The sequence below is a fragment of the Acipenser ruthenus genome, chromosome 18 (assembly GCF_902713425.1).
Source record: "Acipenser ruthenus chromosome 18, fAciRut3.2 maternal haplotype, whole genome shotgun sequence".
Classification (NCBI taxonomy): Eukaryota; Metazoa; Chordata; class Actinopteri; order Acipenseriformes; family Acipenseridae; genus Acipenser; species Acipenser ruthenus.
The window spans coordinates 26,494,807-26,513,463 of NC_081206.1; the positions used below are offsets into that span (position 1 = coordinate 26,494,807).

An 18,657-nucleotide genomic window follows, 5' to 3' on the forward strand; every position below is an offset into this window, starting at 1 on the left:
TTAAGCACATGTATAATGTAACTATGTGTGAGTACTACTATGTAATTACACAGTAATTAGTGATCCAATGCAAATTGTTACCAAATAGATTTATGGCCTGGTTTAATTAACTTCTAATAATTCATGCAATTGACAAAGTGAATGTAGAGCATTTTATTTACTACTACTACGACTACTACAACTACGACTACTACTACTACTACTAATAATAATACTCTTTACATTCTGTCTGCCTAATGTATGTATTTATGTTTTCTGAAAAGGCTACATCCTAGCTAAAATGTATTGAATTGGGCCTTATAAAGCTTTTGCCAGTTAAAACTGCTTACCAGTAAATGTTTATTACCTTCATTATTTGAAAGGAAAGAGACATTTAATATCCCACAGAACACTACACACACGGGTGGTGATATATTTCCCTGATTTGTCAAACTGGAAAGGAATATGGGTGTGATATTTGGCACCGCAATATGATTTGCACTTAAAGTGTTATAAGTCAAGTAAAAAAAAATGTCATAATAATCATTTCAAATAGATATTTTTTTCTGAAATGCCGTGGTGCATAATGAGCTATATGAATAGTTATATACAGTATTTGAAGCAATAAATATATCTGTTATTAATACCATAGCCGTGGTCTTGCAGGGGATTTACAGGAAAAGTGTGTGTGTTTTGGTTACTCACATTAAAAACCACCAGTATCTAAATTGTAATTCTAGAGTGATTCACAGTGTTTACTAATGTACGCTTCCTCCATTTAGAAACCACAGTTATTATGGGGCTCTTTTCCCTTGCTTTGCATGTGCAGTATAATAAAAAAAAGGTAGAATATTAAGCAATGAGAAAAGCATTGATAGTGAAACTGATGTTTTAGATTAGGATGCACTGTCAAGACTTTTTCGTTATTTACTAACTGGTAGTGAGTGACACGTAGTAGAAGCAAATACATTATTTTCAAATATTCAAATTAGAAAATATCTTAGCAACAAATGTGGGTACATTTATTGTCATGATAGTGTTTCCTGTCCGGCATTTCTCAGACTTAAAAAAATCTAATGATTTTACTTATGACGTAACCCATATAGCTGGTAAATACACACTGTCACATTATGCACTATATACTGTACAGTATCAGGCACCAGCTCCCACAATTAAACTAGCTTTTTTATTATTATTTTCCTTGTGAGTAATTAACATTACTGACTTGTAATCAAAGCTTTACAGACACCTCAACAGACCTCATTTTAGAGTTCAGCAATGAGGGGTATGCAAAAGAGAAATACAAAACAGTCTCTTATATAAATGGGCTGCATACTGAATGTCACTTCACATCTTTTATATTCACTTGGGTTTCAAACACAACGAATATCAGAAATAACAATGATGCTGTGCTAATGTTCCTTTTGTTTGGCTTTAAGACGCTGCCTACTTTAGGTTTAGGAGTGTTTTGTATTTGTTTGACAGTGCTGTCACAAACCATATATAAGACTATTCCAAAGGACTCCTCGAGTATGATTTAATGCATGTCAACTCTTTCCCTGAAATTCTGACCAATGAAACACTGGATATAAATTCCCAGGCATCATATGCACAGGTTCTGCACAGAACAGGCATTAAAAGAGTGGAAGCTCATTTTGCTTTGGCACGGATCAAGGTTTTTGTGTTTTTAAGCATGTGATGCATCTCATTACACATTGAGGAAAACAGACATCCTGCCTTATGCCTTATACCAAACAGAGATGTGTAATAATTAATAATTCAATACGGTAGAAGGAAGGCATAGAGGCAGCAAGGCAGAAGAAAGGTTTGCATTACAGCTGGTGTGAAACTGCACATGACACACGAAGGGAAAGAATAATAACAATAAGTGGACCACGAAAATGACGAGAATATTGTCAAAGCTGTCCGTTGGGGAACAGGGTACATGATGTCCCTCTGCAAAGATCTGTAAAGAGCATCAAGTCTCTTTAATACCCCCCCCCCCCCCCCCCCAGATATAGTTGAAAGATTTTACACAACATTTACACTGAATAAGCTTATTAAATTATCAAACTATCAAACAAAGTAATTACACATAGCAACATATAAGGAGCAACATATAAGTGCAGTTTATTGCCCAAAGTCTCAATGTCCATGATTTGAGATGCTTGTTGACGATCTACCTTTGAAATCTCAGTTGAGTCCAGCAATGATGCAATTGATTGTAAGCAACACACACACACACAACATTGTTGCTGTACTTCAGCTTCATGCGGTGACACAAAACATCTGTCACCACTGTCCTGCTGCCACTGGGATGTTTTTTATTTTATTTATTGCCTATAATGTATGCACAGGCTGTCACTTTAGATGATTCACTTGCTCTCTTTTTAGCCCGAAGTCCAAGACCAATGTTACATTTTGTGCTTTACAGAGCATGTCTTACTTTTCATACCACATTTCATTTGTCTACAGCTGACATAAAAGAAGAAATCCATATAGGTCTTTTTTTAGATTAAAAAATACCCCAGAAAGATTTGAACCAGGCTTTAATGATATGATAAGTGCCACTGCTGAAAGAATACTGAGAGCTAAAGATACTAAGCTAACTAACCTATTACTTATTCTTCTCACCACATTGTTCAGTTTTAGAAAGCAAGAACTAAATACAAGCTACTGAAACAGCTTTAAAATGAACCATGCAGCCCCAGTAGTTGATAGAGTGGAGTAGACATGGAGGACATTGAATTAGTTTTAAGAAAATAGATAATTATGTTTTAATTGTATGTACACTTCAGCCTTTAATACATTTCAGTACCCTAATCATTTGGTGGAAACGAATTTGAATGTGTGAGAAAAATACAAAAACAAAACAACTGTCTTTTAATAACTCACTGCCCTCACAACACAATACACTATAGCATAAACATGCTCAAGTATGACTTATAATATTTAATATAAGTAGCCCGGTGCTCTGCTGGAACAGCTTTACCGTTTGCCCCCTAACATTTTGAGTGTGAAAGTTGTTACAAAACACATTCTATTAAAGTGTCAATTTATAACAGTTGCAACTTTGTGCCTCTAGGCAATTAAAGACCAGACTTTACAGCTATAGTATGTCGGCATACAGCTATATAAATCCAACAAGCAAGAACCATTTGAGTATTGTATTTGTTATAATCCATGGGAACTGACACAGTTGCAAGATGGTGCCTGTCAGAGCAAAAATAAATAAAATAAAATGCTATATTAAATGGGTAAGATGGAACATTACTTGATGTCTACTGGGTTAGGCATTTCAATATTTTATATTTAAGAATCTGTAAAACAGCAGTCTAGTCTTTAAAGGCTCTTTCGATTCTTTGTGATGGTAAGGCGGACACCTTTATAATTAGTTACACCAGCTGGACTTTTACTAGCAGAAACTACTGGAGCTCTGCTAATTACAGCAGTCTAATTACCAAACGTTGGCAGTATACTGAATGACCATTAAATTGTACATTGTAAATCACTTGGCTAGGGAATCTCACTGGGAAATGATCGCAGTCAGGAGAAAGCGTAAGACAATAATTACTTTCAGTATAAGACAGCTCTAAAGGTGACATCCTTGGTAAAAATAAACACATAAAATATGGATTGCAATAATAAGAAAGATTTAAGCTTTAAGAAATACAAATTCAGTTATAAATTCAGCTCAGCGAAGAATGGAAGTATCTCTACAGTCAAATCTTAACTCTCCAAACTTTAAGAAAACTTGTGGTTAAAATGGGTCTAAAAAGTTACAAAACAATTAAAACCAGCCACTTTCTTTCTCTTTTTCTCCCTGTCTGTGACAGCAAAGATTGATGGCCACATTGCTGTGTAATTAATCTCTCCAAAATGTCCTGTCTAGCTCTTTAGGAAATGTTTTACTGCTGTCATAATGCAAAGTGGCAACATATCAAGCCAATTCAAAGGAAAGGGAAATTATATTGACAAATCCCTGTTCAGAAAATTAAGCAGCTCTGTTGAGCCGATACCAGGTTAAAAGTGGAATAGCTTGACTGAAAAGAAAGTACACAAAACAAAAGGCTTGCATAAATTGCTATAGTAACTGCTGAAACTAGGAAATGGAGCATCATTATTACCAGTAAAGCAGCAAGACAGGGAGCAGAGACAAGCTCAAATGACTTGAATTCATCTTTCCATTAGGGTGTGATCTCTCTGATCTAATTTCTAAAAATATCCAAAAGAAATAAAGTACCTCGTTCCGTTTAATGTATTTGACTTTAACATAATGTTAAGTATTTTAATGTGCATTTTTTTAGTCTTAATCTGAGCTGCCAACTGATATCTTGTAACACAAGTCACCATAAAATTACTGAGAGATGCAAGAGATGTCAGTGTAGTAATTGATAGATTCCTTTAGTAGCTTTCATTTGGGAACAATACTGTCTTGCATTGCGGAGTCTGCATTTGAGGAGCGGCAGTATATCTCTGGAGGATATATAAAGAGCAGGATGCTTTTCCAAGGTTAGTTTACTCTTCAAAGTCCCTATTCAGAGTGCCCCAAGACACAAGGCCTGTAATAAATAATGACAATCTTCTGTTTATATTATAGTCATGATCAATATTTTATTAAGAATTCAATTAACACAAGACTAGCTAAGCCCAGGTAATCTGGGCTTCTTAATTATATTTAATTATAAGCAAATCATTTTGTGATGACAATATGTGACAGTTGCTATGATAAGATATGTCTGATATGACAAATCCGTGGACACATGGCAAATAAAAGAGGACTTCCAAGAGTCTTGTGTATTTATTATTTAACAGTGAAGAGTGCACTGTACCACTGTTCTTCACAGTTTCTGTAAAATATATTTCAATGTTTCATTTCATGTCACTTGTTTTGTCAGCATTCTCCTTATCAATGCTTTTATTTGTGGAAAGCCATACACAATGTAAATGCACCTTTGGGTCATTCCATGAAAATGTACTGTACGATAAACTTTTTTTTTTTTTTATGACCATATGACCATTTTTTTTATGTGTATTACAATAGACCCATCACCATTAGGATATACAATGGTATATAAGATGGGAATTGTATTACACAATTGACAGACAAAATGACATATTTACTGTTTCACAGTTTAAATTGGTTCACAAGGATCTGTTTGCAGAAATAAACTTTTTATTTCTACACTCTTATTTTTTCGATGTGTTCGTATTCTAGGTAGGTGCACTTTGCTGCCCATCTACCGTGCTTAATGGTCATGACTTTACCTATTAGTTGTTTAGAGTCTACAGTATAGTTTTACATTGTAGCAACCTTGATTAAAGTTTTCAGTTTGTATGTGTATTTATATTTTACTTCATAATGCTACCTACCATATACAACACTGTTTATTTTACTGCAGATACTTTACATAATCTATGAATTATTAAACATGGATTATGTATAGTATCTACAGTATAATATTCGTTATATTTCTAAAAAGTGTCTTAGAATTCTTAATATTAGGGCAACATACACTCTGGGGGCTCCCGAGTGGCGCATCCAGTAAAGGCGCTCCTCGCAGGATGTGCCCTATAGCCTGGAGATCGCTGGTTCGAATCCAGGCTATGTCACAGCTGACCGTGACCGAGAGTTCCTAGGGGGCGGCGCACAATTGGCTGAGCGCTGCCCGGGTAGGGAGGGCTTAGGTCGCCAGGGGAATCCACGGCTCACCGCGCATCAGCGACCCCTGTGGCCGATAGGGCGCCTGTGGCTCTGCAGCGGAGCCGCCAGATCTGTGTTGTCCTCCGGCACTATAGGTCTGGTAGCATTGCTGTGGATCTGCAGTGCGAAAAATGACGGCTTGGAAGGAGCACATTTCGGAGGACGCGTGTTTCAGCCTCCGTTTCCTGAGTCGGTGGGGGGGTTGCGAGCGGTGAGCCGGGGATACAGATAATAATTGGGCATGCTAAATTGGGGTGAAAACCGGGGTAAAAATAATTGGCGACGACTAAATTTAAAAAAAAAAAAAAAAAAAAACCATACACTCTGCTATAACAAACAAATTGATTTTCTGTTCTCACTGTATTTACTTAGTTAGCCAATTCAATTTCTGAAAGTGGGCAGTTTAGCGAGTTTAACTGTTGTGACTTTATCTATATTATGAATGTAAAAATATATCATAAACAAGGCAAACCTGGGATCTGTAGGATACAAGGATCTGCAAGTAGCCAGTTTAAAAATTATTGGAAAAGGGGATTTGAAATAATTTGCATGACTAATGAATTCCAACTGTGCACAGTATATTTAATCATCGGTATCACTTCAGGCGGGTAAGTCGCAAGTGACATTTTCTTTTTTTCTTTTTTTTAACACCATAGCACTTTCAGATGGGGTAAAGTTGTGCTTCTGCTTTTTAATCAAAATTAAAGAGCAAGTAGTAAAGCAGAATAAAAGTCCACACAAGTAACTCAGAAGGATGTTGTATAAGCTCTCATATCTGCTGATGCAACACAGACACGTATGATCATCTCATTTAGATTTTTACAACTCTTGTATAAATCATTGCTTTTTAATTTGTAATACTTTACCGCTGCCTTTAGGCAAGAGCTTTGATGGAAGTCAACTTCCAAAGATCTAATTCACTAATCCCATTTTTGTGTAGAACTTCTGCTAAATGAAGCTCAGTCATAGAAAGAACAAATGTGTAGATTTGCTTACTGGCAAAGAGACATCAAAGAGTTCAACAGCGACAGTGTTAAACTCTTTAAATAACATATCATATATCTGGCATTGCAAGAGACAACGACACAAAAGATTATTTTGGTAGACTGAGAAAAATGAAAGACTTTACAATAAAATGATAGATAGCTATATTCAGAGAAAAGGCGGGATGTGCCTTCCATTTTCTGCTATTTCCTTCACTTTCTTCCTTTTTTCTTACTTCAGATTGTATTAGACCCCATAGTGGGAGGAACCAATCACACTAATCATGTATACAGTGCACTTTAATATTGCTTCACACAATTCAAATCCATTTACCCAACATAAGCATTTTTCTCCAGCCCTGTCATAAAGTGCCATTTCCACTGTCCTGCACTTATTTATTTTTCTGGCAGGGCCATCATAAGTGTATGCCACTGGGGTGATAAATTGGAACTCAAATAAGTTATAAATCTTCTATCCCTTTCATCTCCCATCAACCTGAGTGAATTTACTTAAATCAGCCTAGGCAACAAAACCAAGAGAGGAAAGTGAGCCAAGAGCAGATTGTTATGAATTGTGTGCAACGCATTTCTTATATGCTTTGCATCTTCTTATGCAGATTATCCTAGCAAACAGGGCTGATTCATTTCTACAGTCTCATATTGTTACTCATGTTAAGTAATACAATTATGTTCACAGCTGTAAACTAGTTGAGCTACACAAAATGCACACAATTTTTTTTCGTTACATTTTTTTGGCAATAAAGACTTTAAAGATATATATGTAAAATCTGAAAAAAAAGATTCAAATAGTTTAGTTTAATACTGGAAATTATATGCTTTTGAAAAAGGAACATATTAAAACATGAATTGCGATGTACAGTTCTTTACTACACATCCTTTCAGCCATAAATACCCTATTTGTCACAGGTTTACCATTAAAGGACTATAAGATAGGCTTTTTTGAGCTCACTAAATACATCTACCTGCTATTTGGAAACTCATACTGTACATATATTATTTTTTTCCAGCTGACATTACATATTAGAAGAAGACATTCTGATGGATTTTGTAACAATCAACCATCAAATAGTATACAACGGTATAGACTAGACTTTACATATGCTCTAAAATACTACTACGACTACTACTACTAATAATAAAAATATTCATTATAATAATCATCATCATTTCACACCTCACTAAGGCTGGGACCAAATCAAAACTTTGACAACCTGCTAATCGCACAAAACTGTATTTATAAGCGTTTTCTTTTTATGAGTAGAAGAAATATGATACTTACAAAAAAAAAGAAAACGCTATTAAATAAAGTTTTGTTAAGTGCAATTAGCGGGTTGTCAAAGCTTTGATTTGGTCCGGGCCTGAGTCCCAGTCATCTCATCTGTGTTTGTCTGCAGTAATTGAGTGGCTTACATCTGTTTTATTTGGATAATGCAATCCTCTATAGAGCCACAATGCGAGATTACCCCGAGTGTCTCATTATTACCTAACATAGTGATCTGTTAGTAATGTATTAGGAGTCCCAAGTCCCCATTTACTGTTTAAAATGATGATGCAGCACTCTTTTACTTAGCATTGGACTTCCCAGCCTCAAATGATACCTCTTTGGTTGCACTGCCCATCTGTGCTTGGCATACAAGAGATGACCATACAGGCACAAGCCAGTAAATTATTGCAGTGATGGGATTACTATACAAACAGGCTCTGCAACTTCAAAGTGAATGAGAAACATATTACTAATTTTAATTAAAAGATACATGCATAAATAAATAAGATGCTATAGTGTTTGTTTTAAATAATACAATCCAGAATCACATGTGTAATACTATTCTTTACTATATTCATGCATATCTCTATACACAGCTTACTTTCTCTGACAACTGTGCAGCAGAGCAACATACAAGCTAATGAATCTCTGAGCCATGTAAATAATGAGGCTAATTCTCATCAGGATGCACATATGCCCTAATTGAATAGGGAATCGTTATTTAACAGAGACTTTTCTTCAGGGAGACCAAATCCATTCTGACAAATTTACATTTACTCTTTCCTTCCTGGTTTGGCATAAAGAATGTTGACCATAATAAAGGACAGTTTTCAATAAGCAGTATCTTGTTCAAATGCATCTTATACACAAGCCTTTGAGCAAGTACTGTACTTTTTTATCTTACAATGCAAGTGCGGCATGATGTCACCTTTTAAGGAGTGATAATCGAGGCTTTAAATTCTTTGGGAAGAGAGAATAACAACACAAAGCTTGTCTTGACAACCCTAAGGGTTTTACTTATGCAATTTCATAACAGCAGTTCCCAACCCTGAAAGTATATTCCAAATCCTGTATAAAGCATGGTTGTCACATTCCTATCTCACGAGGAGCCGCAAGGGGGTTAATATGCATCAAAACGGTTTATTACAGTCTCAAAAGGCCTTCTCAACAGTGAGAAGTCTTCATAAGCCTCACAACTTATTATTCAAGGCATTATTCTAAGTGAGCTATCTAAGAAAATGTTAAGTACTATAATGGTATATAAGTGGAACACTTGATAGAGCCCACTGACATCATCCTAACTTACTGACATCAGTGGATTCAAATCTTCTCTTCCTTTCCATAGCTGTGCTTAAACCTTTCCTAAATTTAATAATAATAATAATAATAATAATAATAATAATAATAATAATAATATGTATTTATGTTTGCATTGCTCCAAAGTTCTGCTTGTATCACATTTTTAAGCCGTAAAAAGTATTCACAAAGAACACATTCCACATCTGTACCGAAAACAATAGGACAACAAACAACGTATACATAAGCAGCCAGGCAGGATAACTTGTTTAAGAAAATGTAAGAACAAAAAATTGAAAAGCATGTTGCAGATTACCTCCCTGCTTTTTTAAACGGGTAAAAGTGTTTCCAGTATTTGAACGAAATGGGTACAATCGGCACTACCCGTGGGTAGCAGAAGGAGGCGGGTATTTTTGTTTCTTTACACCTTTAAAAATTGGACTTGGAAGACGTGGCATAAGGCTGACTTGAATACAGAAAGAGCCTGATTTATTCTGCCTTTCCAAAAATGCAGCAATTAATTCTGAAGTAAACAGTACATTAGATACTAGATGGTTCACAATATGTCATCCCTTTTGTTAGAGCCCCTCAGCCTAGTTAATTGATGATGTTGCAGTCTGAATAGACATTTCCATCTTTAATGAACTGAAGAATATGCAACCTTGATTAAATCTCCTTGTGAGTTAAACATGTTTAATTTTGTATTAATCATTTTTTAAACAGCTCACCAAGATTATTATTATTAATATTATTTATTTCTTAGCAGACGCCCTTATCCAGGGCGACTTACAATTGTTACAAGATATCACATTATTTTTACATACAGTTACCCATTTATACAGTTGGGTTTTTACTGGAGCAATCTAGGTAAAGTACCTTGCTCAAGAGTACAGCAGCGGTGTCCCCTACCAGGGATTGAACCCACAACCCTCTGGTCAAGAGTCCAGAGCCCTAACCACTACTCCACACTGCTGCCCAAGATGCAGTGTAACCAATCACCTGAAATATTCTTCTTTTATTATGCAGATACCGATTAGGTTAGAAAGCAAGCAAGGAAGTAAAATATTTACAGAAGCCATATGTATGATTATTTTGTAATCATTTAATGTCTACCAGTGTTATTACTCTTTTAAACTTCAGCCATAATAATGTTTTTTACTTGTCATTAAAATCATTCTAAAAATAGCTGTTTTTGTATAATTTTACAAAAAATGTTTTGCAATAATTAAGGCAGCATAATAGTGTAATGGTGAAATGAGTACCTTAGGAATTGCTGGATAATTTTCAGTTAATTAAACATTTTACAAAAAGAAAACTCTGGTGTGTCATTCTTTCAACAGTTATATCCAGGTATTTGTTTTATTTTACCTCGAAGTTTTGCAGTTTCACATGTTATCGTGTGGGCCTCCTCCTCTAGTTTGAGGAGGCAATTAATATTTAAAGTAAACAATTTAATTGAATTTATTTTAATGTAAATTTAAAGTAACAATTTGGTCACTTCAGATATTAATAATATTTGAATAGTGATTCAATTGGTAACATATTTTATGTCACAATTCTGTCAGTGCAATCCTTCTCCTTCCGGTATAAATGTCCCAAAATAATGTGCAATAAATAATTTATTCAATGAAAGATGAGCATATCATTTTCAAACAGGGGAAGCAGGGCTTTTCAAAAGATCAAGCAGGAACAAAATATCTCATTGTAATATCAATAGATGTAGTCTCTCAAGAAAGCTGAAGCACATGCTGTTGGTATTAACATGTAGGTATAGTTTAAATCAAATGATGCTGGTACATGTAAAACCTGGTAAGTATGGGGTTTATTAAAAGTACACAGCACAGAGAAATCTGCCAGGCTGTTAAACAATGTTAAACTATTGCATACTCTGTTAATATTTGAAATGATTACAGTCTATATTACTATCTTCTAGATGGAAATGACACATTAAACCCACAACGTCTGTGCAAATGGATTGGACAGAGTTCCATGTCTTCATGACACCTTGCTTGTTGGCATGTCCGCTACACAGATTAATAAACGTTTAAAACAAAATATCATCATACATTAATCAGACAATAAGTAATAAGATATATAGTATAATAAATATCAGAGTTGAATACAAAAATGGCCCTGCATGGCTCATTAATAAACAGTAACGAATGACCTTTCACAGGAAATAATACAGTTTTGTTTTATTGTATTACTTTAAATGATATCTACTTAATAGTGCAAAACAATGTGACTCCAGACAAACGCAATGGGCAATGCATCTGTGAGCCATTCAAAAGTCTCTGAATTGCCTTTTTGTAGATGTGAAATAGTTGGAGGTTTAATATATGTTGCATGGCATTTAACATCTTAAGACTTGACAATACGGTTGAACAGCCAGTCAAGAGAAGATCTAAAGGTGATCTTAAAGACAGGTGATTTAGCAAGGGAAATGTATCAGAGTGGACACTACGTTTTCTAGAATAGAAAGTTAAATTACACAGCTGTCTTTGTAAAAATTGAAAAAGGACGACATCATAAAGCTCGTTTAAAAAATGAAGTACAAGCCAGGGAATCGAGAAAGCTGTATTTTGGAAAAATTTTATATTTTAACATGAGAAATAGTTTTAAGTCATAAGACCTAGGTTTAATTAAAAAAAAACAAAAAAAAAACAGCTCTACACAATTAGAAAGTGACTTTTTCATAAATTACACACATGCATGAATAGACACATAATTCACCTCCAGCTAGTGTACAATACACTAATGAGAATCATTATTTCCTACAGTGAAGCAACATTGCCAAACAGAAGAACAACAAACAGAGCACAGTGTGATTCTGCAATATACAATATATGCATTTCAGAGAAGGATGCATCACAAAATGGCCTCTGAACCTGGCCTTGCGACAGCCTTACGGTTTAATTGTAAAACGACATATCTCCCATTTCAGACTGAAGTATCACACCTTGGGGATGAAGGAAACAACAATGCTTCCGTGCTCTGCTAGGATTAAGTTGTAAGATATCATATTCGTGGAGCAGCAGCCTCAGCAGGGTTATATAGCAGTATGACAATAGCCTATGGCTTTGCTGACCTGCTATTCCAGCTGTGGATACTTTGTCAGTGCAAAATAAAAACTGACAAACTTATAAAAACAAAATCTAATACTAGCATTTGATGTCTTTCGCCTCTGAAAGTCTCCTTCACATCCTGGGAAGATCCCAAGTTAAATGAGTTTGGGGTCTCAAATAACTCCTCAGGGGTTATCAGTCCACTCCGCACAGTTCAAGATTTTAGTCAGTTTATGCATGGACTGACTGAGTTGGTCTTGCAAAACTAGGAGTGAAGTTCTCATGGTGGCTTTCCCTCATCTTTTATGAGCACTAAATTGACACATTACCAAGAGAGTTCTAGTGTGTATAAGATATACAAATCAGATTTTTTTTTTTTTTACCCACTTAAGTGAATTTAAGAACATATTTTTGTAACACCACTAAAAGGTGAAAGGGTTAAGACTTTTTTTGCACAGTATTTGTACTGAGCTGGCATTATCTAAACCTTCCATCTGTTGGATTAAATTGGACAGAAAAGGGCCATTTAAGCTGTTAAAAAGCAGAAAATAATCCTTCTTTTAACACATCTTTTATTGTCATTTCCAATAGAAAAACAGATTGGGCTGGCTACACACATTACGGATATTGGTGAAAAAACGTTTAAATGCGATTTTTAGACACACACACACAGAAAGTGAGAGAGAGAGAGAGAGAGAGAGAGAGAAAGAGAGAGAGAGAGAGAGATTCATACTGCCTCTTTACAGTACACATACTGTAGGTTCTAGCCAATTGTAAAATAATGCAATGGTGCCCTCTAGTGTCCAGCATAATAGTAACTGGAATCCAGTTTCACATCGTTTAATTCTAGAGTTGTGTACTTTCACAAAAGTGGGCTCTATTTTATAGCTATCACTTCAAAGTGCAATTTTCATTAAATTGTAATTGCGTATAAGGTAAAAAAAAGGTAAAATGTATAAGTAAACTGTAAAAAAGAAAGAAAAAACATATACTTAAAATCAATTTTAAGTTCTGTGTTCAGTATTTGTATTTTTTTTGTATATATTTTGTCTATTTTTACAATTACATTATTTATATACACAAATGTGCATATTGAAGATTTTCTCACAAAACTTTAAGTTACAACCAGTTGGATAAAAATTTAACAAAAAAAAAATGTAATTGCTATATTCTCAACTTGAATACCTTCTAAATCACAAAATCCACTTAAAAGATAACATGGCTAGAACAAGTAATATGCAAACAAAATGTGTAAACCACAACAGAGATATCAGCAGTTACAAGCTGCTAAAATCATGTCGACTCAGTATTTTTCATTCCAGAGACGGGGTTGATGTTCAGAATTTAAATACCGTTTCCATTACAAATTCATCACGTATAGCTGCTTATAACAGAGATATTAGTGGTAACGTAAGTACTGTTGTCAGATGTTTGCTTTAGGCTTATACTGTAAAAAAAAAAAAAAAAAAGAAAAAAATAATAATAAAATCTAAGATTTGATCAAATTGGTTTGTGTTATTACATTTAAATTAGATAAATGATAAGCAAAAGCTAACTTGGACTATTCTGCACAACAGAACATGTTAGTTTAAAATCTAACAGCAGTGAATGGGTTAATCTAATCTAACCTTGGTTTAATATCATGAAGGTGACAAAATACATTAATTATTAATGCACGTGTATAAATGACTTTGGAACCAGATGCCCTCTGGTTTTCTTGTATTTCCTGGTCTGGAAAGGTTTCTGTAAAAGTTAGATATACATGTAGTATTTTTTTTGTGCGGTTTTTAACCACAGGACAAACTAGAGGTCAAGTTGCAAAATGGAATTGTCATCAGCCCTTGATTTTATGATTGATGAGATGAAAATTATACTATACATCATCCCCAATCTTAATGGATCCAAAGGTGGAGTATACAACATGTCTTTTCAATTGCAGCAATTGCATCCATCCGACTGCAAAGAGACAGATATTTATGGGGACTGACAAACCTGACACTTGCATTACTGTCACTGGATTATTTAATTAAGTTCAGAGTATCTCTGGAAATGAGTTTTGATTCAATGTACTGACTGCAAGAAATATGACATGCCAAGTGTTTTGTTACGGGAATAATAAAAAAAAAAAGCTTTCTTTAGAAAGTCTTACATCTTCAGAAGGTCAATCCAAATAAGTTTATACTGTCACAAGCTAGTGTGCGCGTGGAACAACAGAAATCTCTCAGAGGTGTCATTAGACCATTGCATGGTTTGAAGAGAGACTTTCATTGACACTCTTCAATTTAAAATAGATAAACAGAGCTGTGCAAGGGCCGGATTAACCCGATACACAAATTACACTAAGGCGTAGAATTGGGGTCCTTGCAAGGTTACTGTTTGTTTGGGACATTTTAAAAAAAACTGCATGCATGCGGACGGGCCCACACACACAGGAAGAGAGGTGCACAGAAGCTTGCTTTCGGTTCATTTTGTTCTTTCATGACGGACAGCATGTATTTCTCGATTACAGCATACCTGTTCTCTGCTAATGTACAATACCCAAATGCCCCATACCCTCTATCTCCTGGGAGATATCCGTCCCTATCCTACTACCTCAGCAGCAACAGTCTGCACTCTGCAGGATAAAATGTAGGAATCAGGCTCAATTTAGCTATTCATTTATTTAAGTTTTAGGGCCAATTTAAAAACCATCCTGTCTCAAATGTGCACAGTACGTCTCTGACGGACCACCCTATAGCGTATGAACTATCCGTAAGAGTGCAGAAAATATAAACCGTGTTCACAGCTCTGTATTGGGGCATGAGGACAGATGGACACACTGATGACGTTTAATTGAACAATCGGGAAAAAAATATATTTTTCCCTCCATAATGAATTATAAAGTGCAACGCCAATCACATTGAATATAAAAGCTTTTTTTTTTTAATGCAATTCTCAAGTCTGCAAAACATAAAGTTTATTATTATTATTATTATTATTATTATTTATTTCTTAGCAGACGCCCTTATCCAGGGCGACTTACAATTGTTACAACATATCACATTATACATTATTTCACATTATACAGATAACACATTATTTTTACATACAATTACCCATTTATACAGTTGGGTTTTTACTGGAGCAATCTAGGTAAAGTACCTTGCTCAAGGGTACAACAGCAGTGTCCCCCACTGGGGATTGAACCCACAACCCTCCGGTCAAGAGTCCAGAACCCTAACCACTACTATTATACTCAATATAAAACAGTGCAGTTCGATCTTAATTCACTTCTGTATTTATTTTCTACTATAAAATTAAAAATCCCCTTTGAATAATCTTTGAGCTTTTGCTTATTAATAGTCTATTTAGATTTGTTTAAACAATGCATCTGAACATCTCGGCCCATTTCATGCCACATTATGCAGCTTTGCACAATTTGCACAGATTCTTACCCTCCATCTCACAAATAGATGGACTGTTGGCAGCTGGTAGCAGGTGCACATTATACTACTTTGCACCCCTGCAATGATCCTCTGATTAGTTCAAGGGCTCAAGCTGAGTACATGATCAAATCCAACAAGCAAATCTGATTTTCAAAGAGTTGCCACATATAGTTAAACAGCCTATAAATCAATTTCAATCCAAAAAATGTATGAATTAAGTGCAAAATAAATGTTAACTATTATGAGTTACCTGTACGTGTAATTATAGGAATATGTTTTTTTCCCCCTATGCCTGTACTCAGTAGGTTTAAAACTAAAACATGAATATGTTTAATAAAACACTAAATATTCACTATTTTTTAATGATATAGTTATCACTGAACAATCACTGCAATACAAGTATGTACTGACATACATCTTCTGTTAAAGAGCAATCATTTCCACTGTACTTTTATCACTATAACAACAACAACACAAATAATATTACTGAATATGAAAGTCAGGCTTTTACTTAGAGACTGCACCTGATGAATTACAAAAAAAGAATCAAACATTCTCAGCATGATGCATTGCTTACTGTTCCTCTGAAATTAAAGCAGTTTACAGACCCTGCAAGAGGCATTGCTGTAGCCAACTGCCAAAGCAATTGTGGAGCTGCATTCAATTCCAGCTGCGAACGAGTGGGTGGCCAATCAATTAAGCCAATTTCGGCAGGCTAATGTACAAGTAAAACTGAAATAATTATCTGTCCTCTTTAAAAGGAAACCTGAGCAACATCGTGTACATAGCCTGTATAGTAAAAGACTTTCAGCATTAGATGGTAGTGGTGTTTACATTAATACCACTCCTCAAGAGCTGGAACGACAATGTGCACTTTTGCAATGGTATACACTAGAAGCCCATTGTCAACCATTCCATTGTCAAAACTAAAGACATTTATTTTTTAAAACCAAGCTTAATTTTATTCAACCTTTTTACTGAAAAAAAATAACCTACAGGTTTTCCAAGTTTGAATCAAATACAAAAATAACAATAAACAGTGTTTAAAGAAATGTCAGTAAACACTGCTGAATTTCATATAGAAATTCAACTTACCTTTTGATGATCGAAGGCTTGAACTCCATCTTCAGTTCAAAATATTCACACATTTACTGCACAATATCTTAATGATTTTTTCAAATAAAAATGTTGAATTACACTGTTCCTATACATTACATACAGTAACACTAAATGATTTTAATTCTACAAAAAAACAAAAACCTACTGTATTTATAATGTATATCTCATGGAATTCTATATGTTGCCCACACCCTACACCTGTGTATGTATATCTCACTAAGGATCATTATGTTTTCACTTAAATGCAGACGTTTTACTTGACCTCCAGAATACTGAAGCAGTTTGCACAAAATTGTGTTCTGTGAAATCATGAAAATATTCATGTGTAAGTTTACTCACGGTCATTGCACTGGTTGCCAGCATATGATGTCATGGAGCAGTCACATGTGAAGTTCTCCCATTGCTGTATGCAGATGCCCATGTTCGCACAGGAGTCCTCTTGGCAGGTGGTACTGGGACCTAAGAGGGCAAGCAAAGGAATCTAATAGCAAGCAAGCAACAGAATGTCATTTGTACCATGCAGAAAGACACGGCAGCTCTCATGCATTTAAGTGTTATATTAAGCATTCCCTCCCAGTAGCTGTAGCACTGCATTTGTGGATTATATATATATATATATATATATATATATATATATATATATATATATATATATATATATATATGAAAATACGTTGTCACACTTTATATACTCCTACAAATGCAATACTGAATGTACACATTAGTAGGTATATATTAAAATCATGAACCTATGATACAAGTGATATAGTTCTGCTTACAGTTTTGTATCACTCTTCCTTTATTTTGTTTAAATCTTCACATTTTACATAGACCAAAAAGAAAGTTACTAGTAGTTTAAAAAGAAAAAGCCTAAATCTCTGAACGGTACTGTAACTCTGAATTACAGGTCTTTGGGGGTTATGTGGTACATTTAGAAATGTCCTTCATTTTAAACATGTCTGAGAGGGAATGCAGGTCACTGTAGATCAGTGTGAAACAAGGTCAGTGAATAACACCTCCTACTTCAGATAATCATGTGAAAAAAACAATACAGCTGCAAGTAAACCAAGTTTAGGTGCAATACTCTTAAAGAAACTGGTTTGAGAAAACATTCGGGGGGGGGGGGGGGGGTTGAAAGGGGGGGGGGGCACCAGATAGGAGACTAGAAGTGCATTTATTGTGTAATGCATGGTGCAATATGAAATATATATTTTTAACAAGCTGTTTTTATTAACATGATTCACTTCCTGATCTGACATACTTTAATTTAATCGTCCATTTCAGAAGATACAAAAATGACAATGAAAGCACGGGGGAGTAAGATTTTGCAACCACACCCAATATCCTTGTGTTCAATGTTCTTGTTTAAGCTTGTATCTATTTTTTTGTAATGGGAAAAAAATAGATAAAAGCCATCTTATTCTCACACAAAGCACTTTTAGATTGTGTGGTAATATAACAGGACTTACTTTCAAATAAAAATATGTTTTGTTCCTGCTGAAATTAATTGTACATTGTAAAATAATAATAATAAAAATATATATATTATGAAAAAAAGGTTTTTGGAGAAACAATATTTTTCATTGCCTTTTCACTAAAGGGGAGGGGCTGCATTGCACACCATTTGTGTTAAATATATGGATTTAAAACATTCAAAAGGTAACAAGGATAATAAATAATGTCTAGAGGTGTTCCTCTTTAATAATTGATTGAGTATAAAATGGCTTTTTTTCTATTATAGCAAACTGAGTCTTGTGTGATAATGAGACTGGAGACACCAACCAGAAAATCACCCCACCAC

General features: G+C 34.8%; 1 protein-coding gene across 37 annotated transcripts in view; it reads right to left on the reverse strand.

Annotated features, from left to right (window-relative positions):
- The window catches only part of LOC117417766 (neurexin-3), a 299,691-nt gene that overhangs the window by 156,941 nt on the left and 124,093 nt on the right, over positions 1–18,657 (reverse strand). For all 37 annotated transcript variants that reach the window (XR_009307701.1, XR_009307700.1, XR_009307699.1 and 34 more), the window contains one exon: positions 17,196–17,315. Coding sequence is in view for 34 of the 37 variants with exons in the window: in XM_058991756.1 (XP_058847739.1) it covers positions 17,196–17,315 (120 nt within the window). In the remaining 3 variants the exon portion in view is untranslated. The remainder of the gene's footprint in view (positions 1–17,195; positions 17,316–18,657) is intronic.